Source organism: Equus caballus, chromosome 19 (assembly GCF_041296265.1).
Source record: "Equus caballus isolate H_3958 breed thoroughbred chromosome 19, TB-T2T, whole genome shotgun sequence".
Taxonomy (NCBI): Eukaryota; Metazoa; Chordata; class Mammalia; order Perissodactyla; family Equidae; genus Equus; species Equus caballus.
The window spans coordinates 66,614,404-66,623,889 of NC_091702.1; the positions used below are offsets into that span (position 1 = coordinate 66,614,404).

Here is a 9,486-nt window from a genome sequence, read left to right on the forward strand (position 1 = left end):
CCCACAAGCCCCCGGGCGGGGCGGGGCGGCGCGGGAGCGGTGGGGGGCGGGCTCTGCGGGAAGTGCGTCAGACGAGGCGCGCGGAGGACAGGGCTGCGGTCCGCGCTGGACGGCGAGGCCGGCGGAGCAGGAGGATGGGCGGTGAGTGCGCAGCCCGGCGCCGGGCGCGGGGCGCGGGGCGCGGCGCTGCCCTCGTTTTCCGGAGGGTGGAAGGGGTCCTGTGCGCGGGGGCTGGGCTGCGGGGCTGGACGGCGGGTCCCGGCCGAGCGGGCTGGGCGGGGCCTGGCGCGGACCCGGGTCCCTGGCCGGGCCGCGCGGCCGCTCGACCCCCGGCCCGCCCTGCGCCCCCCGGGTGACAGCGCCGTGTCGGCCCGGGCGGGCGGCCGGCGGCGGCGGGACCCTCCGAGGTCGTGGGCGAGCCCGGGCTGGAGCGGGTGGTGAGGATGAGCGCGCGGAGCCGGCTCTGCCGTTGCCGCTGCCGGTGGGCTCGCCGGCCCCGAGTGCCCGGTCCCCCGACGCCCGTGCCCCCCTGCGCGGGGTTCGGGGTCACGGCGGACTCTCCGGAGGCTGACTCAGCCTGTCCGCCCTGAGTCATGGTGCTGCGGCCCTTTCCCGCGGCCGAGCAGCCGTCCGCGCCTTGGGAGGACTCCTGTTTTCCTCGTTCAGTTTTCTTTCTGGTGGAGGAGACATCGTTTAGTTTGCAGATGAGGTTCAGAAGTTTGAGGAGTGGGGAGAGTAGATGGGAGCGAAGAAGTCGGCAGCGCGAAGGAGTTGGCTTGGCGTTGGTGGATTAGGGGCAGATTAATATCTAGCATATTACGTGTTGTTCTCTTTGCTGCTCTGTGCACCCGGAACAGCTTTTCTCTCTGGGTTAACAAACATCTTCAACCCTGTCTCCCAGATAGCGCCTGACCCTTCCCCTTGTTGTAGAAGGTTACCCTCTTCAGAGGAAGAGCGGCTTTCCTCTGCTTCCTTTCCTCTGCCCTCTTCACACTCAAACCCAGAACGCTTAATGCTCTGCAGTTTGTATAAAAATTCAGTCTGTAATTACAGAGGTATTCACGGTGCCTTGCTGACTCCGGGCATGTCTGTTGTTTGTATCTGTAATGTGTATGTCCATTTCAGTGTTGTCTGTTTTAGTGTGCAGGTGATAGACTAGAGAACAAGACCTCTGTCTCCGTAGCATCCTGGGTATGTGAGCATTCAATAAGTACTTTCATGATCATGAGTTTTGTTTTGAACTTAATTAAGAACATGCTTGCTTTTTTTTTTTTTTTTAATTCCTTAATGATCATATGTTACTTTAAAGAGTCAAGGGATGGGGAATAGGGTCAAGGGTGATTTTCAGATAATTCTTTTCAGAATAATCTCTATTTGTCCTTGAAGTCTAACTTTTCTTCTTTCTTCAACTTTTAAACAGAGCAGTCTGAATGCCAGAATGGATAACCGTTTTGCTACGGCATTTGTAATTGCTTGCGTGCTCAGCCTCATTTCCACCATCTACATGGCAGCCTCCATCGGCACAGACTTCTGGTATGAATATCGAAGTCCAGTTCAAGAAAATTCCAGTGATTTGAACAAAGGCCTCTGGACCGACTTTGCTAGTGATGAGGCAGATGAAAAGACTTACAATGATGCGCTTTTCCGATATAATGGCACAGTGGGACTGTGGAGACGGTGTATCAGTATTCCGCCAAACACGAACTGGTACAGCCCGCCAGAAAGGACAGGTATTCTCTTGTTTCAACTTCTGCCGCCTGCACCTACTCAGTAGTAGACAGAGGGATGTGCTGAGGCCCCACTATGTAGAAGCAGGTTTGTGGGTTCTTGTTCTCCCCAAAGAAAGAAATCTTACTTGTCTCTTCTCTCTCTACCACCTTCCTCTCCCCAGCTTCCATGAATTACCATGGTGCTGATTAATATTGGTTGGATGAGGAACTGTCTTTATCTTGGGAAGGCCATTTTAAATTTTTGTAGTTATTTACCCACTCATTAAAATTTTTTTTATTAACCTCACACATGTCGTGAGGAAATAGTTGGAAAAGTACGTTAGAAAACTTGAAATACTTGGTAACTGGTAAAAGGACTAGTATCCAAAATCAAGTCAACAAATATGAATTGGTAGACTTTTGTGTGTTAGCTGTATCTTAGTAGATATTAGCATTTGCCCCTGAAATCTTAGAGGATATAATCTAACCAATTCTACATTTAAATCTGTGCATATTTGAGGCTGTTTTACAACAATCTTGATAGAATTTGTAGGTTGAAAATATGCATTACAGAAGTAAAAAAAGAAATCTAAGAAATTGTGTCAGGTTTATTTCGCAGGCATTCTTAACATTTAAAAATTTTAATTTCCAGTCATGAAAATGGAAACTTTGGAGCTCTTTACCAAAAGGGAAAACGTTACAATTTGTTTCTATTTGTGACTACTTCAGTTGGCCTCTTAGTGGGAAGCACTGTATTCAAACCCGAGCACAACAGGCTTGAGTTTCCATACATCAAAAGAATGATAGTTGTGATTATATATGGAAGAAAGAAAGTAGTTTGGGAAACAGGGGGAAGTTAGTTAGAATTAGTTGTAAAATGTTCAGTTTTACTTATGAGAGGATAGGCACACTTGATATTTGAATCTTACCGGTCATTTATCATTCAGTCAACAAATGTTTATTATGAGCCTCCTATGCCACAGCCTAGTAGCTTGGAGGAAATCAGAGAAAAACAAATATTCTTACTCCTGGGGAGCTAACATTCTAAGAAGGAGTGACAGGCAATAAACAGAATAAGTAAGTGTAACAGTATCAACAGAATAAATAATTATATAGATGTTAGCAGATGACACGTGCTATGGGAAAATACAGCAAAATAAAGGGGATTTGGAAATAGGTGGGAAGGGGATGTTTGTGGGTGTATGCTACGATGTTCAGTGATAGAGGCGGGATATGCTTCAACGAGAAGGCACCACTTGAGTAAAGATTTGACGTAGGTGAAGGAGTTGGCCTTATGGATAATTGTGGAGGCTGGGGGTTGATGTGGATTAGAGGGAACAACCACTGAAAGGCCCTGTGGTGGGAGCATGCCTGAAATAGTCAAGGGCCGGCAAGGAAGCCAGTGGGCTGGAAGGAAGGGAGAGAGGAGAGTTGGTGTGCTGTCAGATGTACCCTGGGCGTGGAGTGGGGCCGGTGGGGCAGGATTCCCTGGGCATGACGAGGACTTTGGTTTTTACTCTAAATGTGATGGGCGCTTTGAGCAGCGGAGAGGTGATCTGGTTGCCTAGGCTGATGTGCTGAAAACAGACAGGCGGCAGGCAAAGGTGGAAGCCAGGAGACTAGCTGGGAGGCCGTTGGGCTAATTCAGATTTGAAATGATTATGACTCAGACCAGGCTGGTAGCACTGAGCACTGGCTGGATTCTAGATGTGTTTTGAAGGTAGGGCCTCTAGGATTTCTTGATGGAATGCGTGTGGCAAGAATGACTCAAAAGTTTCTGGTCTGAGGAACTGGAAGGATGGAATCGTTGTTACCTGCGATGGGGAAGATGGGTGGAGTAGGTTTTGGGGGAGAAGAGCCAAGTCTCTGTTTGTTTCAGGCTCTGTCCCCGCCTCCTCCTTCCTAGTTGTCTTACCTGTCTATTCTCATTCATTTTACTCCTCTCATTTTCTTTCCCTTCTTTGTGCCCATGTCTTAAGCCTGCCGCTGAGAACCACTGGCACCCATTGGGCATTGATGGATCGTGTGTGCCACTTAGGGCCAGAGAGGTTGCTGTCCCTTCCGGGAATATCTTTCTCTATCACTATTTCAGACAATAATTACTAAGACAGATTTTTGAATGTTTATAATTAAAACAACAAGCAATCATTTTTATTCTTGTTCTAGAGTCATTTGATGTGGTCACAAAATGCATGAGTTTCACCCTAAATGAGCAGTTCATGGAGAAATTTGTTGATCCTGGAAACCACAATAGTGGGATTGATCTGCTTCGGACCTGTGAGTACTTTGACTCAGCAGGACAATTGGGAAAAAAGGAAATAATTTTATTTGCCTTTTGTTGAACTCTGTGTTTTGAATAAGATGAATTAGTACATTGTGTCAACTGGAAATGAAATCGCTAATGGTATCCCAAGGAACTCTCTTCTGTTGATTCTATTTTAGAAGTGAGATAGATTCTTAGCACATTGCAAATAGGAAGTTGAGAGAGGTAGCTAATACACTGGATGACAGAATCCAGACACCCCCCCCCCCAAAGATGTTGTTAGTGGGCCCATTTAAAGAGGAAATCTAAGTAAGGATAAATATAGGGATAAAAACTTATCCCTGTATTTGAGTTAAACACTTTAGCTACCTGATTTCAGATAGGAATATGACAGCAAAGTTGACTGCAAGCTCTGTATGAGTCAACTGAGGGTCAGGCCTGCCAGAGTGTTCAGCCAGTCTTAGGTTGTAGTAACAAAGGTGTATCTATTAGGAACATTCTATTCCTTGATGGTCAGGCTGCGCAGGAAATACTGTCTTCAGATTTGGACCAAGTTTCCAGGCTAGAGAGACTTACTGGAGCTTGCCCGGAAGAATGACCACATCATGAGAGGAAACATTGAATCAAAGGCACGTGTTCAATTTTGCATTGCAAATAAGGAGAAGTCTGTTACTAACAGAGTTTGAAGGGAAGTTAGAGAAAAGATGTTTATGTAGTTCCGGAAAGTGAAGCCAGCACTAAAAGGTAGACTTCGGTTTAGAGTTGATATTAATACATTGCTAATAATTCAAATAATTTAGAAATGGAATGGGAAGCTTTGTGAAGTCATCAGCTTTCTTCCTACATCGTCGAGGGAATTTACGATAACTAAAACTGCCGTTTACGAGTGCCTGGCGTATACTGGGCCCTCTGCGCTGTGCCTGGTGTGCGTTCCTTCCACAGGGCTGTTACAGTCACCTTCGGTTACTCGTCCTCCCGCCTGGAGGCCCTGTGAGGACTTAGCTTTGCTGGTGTGCAGGCCAGGATGTTTTGCTGCACGTGTGGGTCTGCCACTGACTGCACTGCCCCGTTCAGGTTATTGACCCTCCTTGGTAAAATGGAGGTGACGGTAGTAGTGCCTACCTCAGAGCAGCGTTGGGAGGAGTACACAAAGCATGTGTAGAGCAGTGACACACAGTAGGCCCTCAGGAATTATTCACCGTTCCTGTCCTTTTACCTTCATCAGGACAAAATTTGCATCCTTTTAAACAACGTGCTTTAGAAAAGAAACTGTAATATTAAAGTACCCCCTTCTCACTTTTCAAGAAAAGATGTAATTAGAATATGAACGAAATCGCTGTTGGGGTAGACTGTCTGAAATCATGGTAAGGTTTCTTTCTTCTCTCTTTCTTCCATCAGATCTTTGGCGTTGCCAGTTCCTTCTACCGTTTGTTAGCCTAGGTTTGATGTGCTTTGGGGCTTTGATTGGCCTGTGTGCTTGTATCTGCCGGAGCTTGTATCCCACCATCGCCACCGGCATTCTCCATCTCCTTGCAGGTGGGTCTTGCTCATACTGACATTCCATCTTCCTGTCTCCTTGGGGACCGGAGAGTTGTCATTCTTAAACATTCACATATTACCGCTCTGTCACGTTGCCAGAAAAGCTCTCTCTGTGCTCTTATCTGCCAAGTTTTGTTTTGTTTTCTAAATTTTCCTCTAAGGTCTGTGTACCCTGGGCTCAGTGAGCTGTTACGTTGCCGGAATTGAACTACTCCACCAGAAGCTGGAGCTGCCCGAGAATGTGACTGGCGAATTTGGATGGTCCTTCTGCCTGGCTTGTGTCTCAGCTCCCTTACAGTTCATGGCTTCTGCTCTCTTCATCTGGGCCGCTCACACCAACCGGAAGGAGTACACCTTGATGAAGGCATACCGTGTGGCATGAGTGGGAGCTGCCTGCTTTACAATTGCCATTCTTATTATTTTTTAATATTAATATGTTTCCTTGTCTCCCCTTCCAATTGTTTTTAATTTTTTTTATGGATATACCATTTTATCCTGAAAATCCGCTTTATTTATTCACACAGACAGTTGTTCCTTAATACCACTAAAATTTGTATGGATTGTTCTGAGTGATTCCATCTTTCAAACAGACTAGTCTAGGTTCGGAGTCCAGACAGAAAGAAATGGGTAGACGCTTGGCACAAATTTGTGAAAGAAAATTGATAATGGGAAATTGACCCAAAGCGAGTTCTGCTGATGTCTGTTAGACTTTTCAGTAAAGTAACTTTTCATTCAATTGGAAACTTTAGTTTCTTTGGGAAACCTCTTATCCTTGTTAACATTTAGGTTCACTTTGCCGTTGTAGATAGCCAGTCAGTCAGAGGTATTAGCGCTGTTTTCAAAGACTTATACTCTATAAAATAGAGAAATTACCTAAGATCCTTTCCCCTAAATGTTGGCATATAGCTTCATCTGAGGTGAAATATGGCAGCTGTTTATCTCCACTGTTCCTGTCTACAAGAAAGGAAGTGAAAAATGTAGTGTTTCCTTGAAATTTTAACTTTGGATCTGCAAGAATTCCAATTCAGCCAGACAAGAGGACTGACCTTGTTTTACTTTTTTTTTTTTTTTTTTTAACTCTCCTTGCGATGTCAGTAGGATTTTTGGTACCACCAAACCATTTTGGATTTTGCTTCTTCCTTCACACATCAGGCTCATTAAGAGTGCTTTCTTTTTAACACTGTATTGGGGTCATAAAGTAAAATTCTCCAACTGCTATCTATTTATTCCAGCTAAGTACCATAAAGAAAGTTCCACCATAATGACCCTCCCAAGCTAGGAAAACTACCACAAGACCTAAAGTTTTGGCTGGTCATTAACTTCCAACTATGGTCTTTATTTCTTGTGGTGAAACGATGTGCCTTTCCTTGCCTAATTCCCTTCCTGATGTGTATTAATGTTGTTTAACGTCTTCTGATTCAGTCACTTTTTATAAATATGTCTATAAACATTGAACTTTAAAAAATCTTATTTATTTATTCCATTACTGTAGCACTTGACAGATTTTAAAAAAATGTAACAGTAATTTCTTACAGTATCCTAAATCTGTCTTTTTTAAAAAATAAAGTAAAAAATGAGACTCAGAATTGTGTATGGTGTCTGAGTTGATTTAACTCTCAGTCGCTCAGGATACAGAGGTACAGGATTCTGAATGAGGATCTCTGTGCTTCTCCGTGGAAGATGCACTGTTGCTCTGCAGGCCTGTCTTTAGGACCAGTGTTTGGGGCTCTGTTTTATCTTCCAGAAAGTGTGGGAACCCCTTACCCCTCTTAGAAAATGAGAGACTCTGTCTCCTGTGTTTGAGTTTTAGAACATGTTTTCAAAGTAGTTTTGCCATCTCTCTGTATCATACCTAATGTGGCTAGTTTCTCATCATGTCGTTTAGTGGCTGTGGATGTTTGTGTTCTACAGTAAAGAAATAAGTCAGCTTCTGACACGACAAAGCCACTGTTACTCTGCGGCCTGTTACTGCCTGTGAGGTGGCTGCCTACTCAGTTTTCTACCTCTTCCTAACTTGAAGTTTCACTGCCTTCTAGCACCTTCTGTGGAAGGTAGAAGGGCTAAGTGCACAAACATAGAACACTTTTGGGAATGGGATTTGAAATTTTGCCCAATGACATTTTTGCATTGGGAAGTTATTTATTTTAAACTGTCCCTGCCTCTCTTTACCCTAAAGTTCCTCCAGTCTGTAGTGTGCGCTGTGGGACCTCGGTCAGACTCAGCCTCTCGAGCTGTGGGCTCCACAGTGGCCTCCCTCAGCCTGGGAAGCAGCACCACGAGCCCTGTGCTGACTGTGTGGGCTTCATGTTTTAAGCACATTTCCGAGTAGCTGCGGTCATCCTGTCCTGCAAAGACTTTTTTCTTTGGAATACATGGGGCTGCGTTTCGCTTGATGTGAGAATTAGTTTTTCAACCGTCTCATTCTAATCAGGTAGAACCATGTGAAATTACTGGTATTTGACTGTTTTTGATTAAACTAATGCTATATAAAATCAGTGGCAAGTGAAGTCCTATTGATCTCCTTTCACTTAATCTTTGAAAGCAACCCTCAAAAAATTAGTTTTAGATTTTTCAGAACATGAGTTTTACGGCAATTTAAGAAACGTGTTTTAAAATCTTAGTTTTATGGTTCCTAATTTCGTTAAATGATGTGAATAAATATCTTCTATATCCTTTTTAGCAAAAGACATTTCGAAATTTCTTAGGGATAGCTATAAAAACAAAGATGCAATAAGAAAGGCGGAATAATTGTTCAGTTAACACTGTGTGCCTTTGCTCTGTGTCCTAGTGCACGGGGGCCTCGGGAATTAATCAATCTAGTAGTAACGCGGAGGTTTTACTTGCTGTAGGATTAGTGTGTGTGTGCTGGGGGAGATAGAGTTGACAGGTCACTTGTAGGGGAACAGATTTAGTCACACCAGTGACAAGAATGACATGGCCATACAAGTTGATTTAGAGAGTTTGATTGTTTTTCCGTTTCAGAGATGTCAGTGAATTGCAGACTAGCACTGTTCACACTTACGGCATGGCTCCAGCATCTTCGATCGACTGTACAATATACAGTGTGAGAGCATTTAAAATTTAACCCTCATGTAAGCTTTCTCCAGAAGTGAAAACGTGTTGCATTAACCTGACTTTGCCAGTTGCGACGCTTCCTGAAGTTTCCTGGGAGCTAAAGGAGCAGGTAATGGGTGCAGTTCTGAAGATGCAAATTGTTACTTCACGGGCTTGATGCAGCTCTGTCCTGGACAGATGGGTGGAGTCTGCTGGCCTCCTTTCAGCCTTTTACTCATAACTCATGAGGGAAAAATGATTCATACCATGAAAAGAAAGGAATAAAACAAGGAAAGACGTCTATGTATAGGAATTCCCTTTCTGTTGCTTGTCACGTGTTCCAACGTGCTCTTCTCACGAATGCAGTTTTCCCTTGGATCAAATGATGATACATGCCGGTATCTTGCAAATCATTATGTGAATATTCTAAATTGCAAAAAGAATAAATTAGAGTAACTATTTGCTCTATAGAAGAAGTTACCATGAAAGTCATTTAAATCCTTTTCAGTGCTAAAGTTTCTATTAGCAAAATTAGTACATTATTTGACATTAACATTTACACACTTCCAGCAAACTCATATAAAACAAGATCCAATTTATATTGCTTTCTACCTTTGTGGTGTTTTAAAAATATGAGATGAAAGATAATTCTGTTTGTCTTCACCTTTTACAATGTTTGAGTTGTGGGGTAACGCACCCCCTTTCAGCTCCAGACGCGGCGTCTCGATGTGACCTTTGCCTCACCTCTGCGACCGCCTCTCTTCTCGCTTGCCTCTCCTCAGCCTGTACCGGCACCTGTAGGTTCACAAGCAGCCTTCTCATTCGATTGCGATGGTCTCCTCCCGTAGTCTCCCCTGGCACCTTCCTTTGCTGTCGGCACGGATTGTGCTATCCAGTTTTCTTATTCTCCGTCTCCAGATA

At 44.3% G+C, this 9,486-nt stretch overlaps 1 protein-coding gene across 4 annotated transcripts; it reads left to right on the forward strand.

Annotated features, from left to right (window-relative positions):
* Positions 1–7,097, forward strand: CLDND1 (claudin domain containing 1). Of its 4 annotated transcripts, none has more exons than XM_023623958.2 (6): positions 3–141; positions 1,148–1,191; positions 1,421–1,730; positions 3,876–3,986; positions 5,371–5,508; positions 5,673–7,097. In XM_023623958.2, the coding sequence occupies exons 1-6, from the start codon at positions 135–137 to the stop codon at positions 5,891–5,893; spliced, it is 831 nt and encodes a 276-aa protein (XP_023479726.1). In that variant the 5' UTR covers positions 3–134; the 3' UTR covers positions 5,894–7,097. The 4 variants fall into 4 exon arrangements, with proteins under 4 accessions (XP_023479727.1, XP_023479726.1, XP_070099019.1 ...); XM_070242918.1 differs by having other exon boundaries at positions 4–141; positions 1,126–1,191; XM_070242919.1 differs by having other exon boundaries at positions 29–141; positions 1,141–1,191.
* The last annotated feature ends 2,389 nt before the right edge of the window (positions 7,098–9,486 follow it).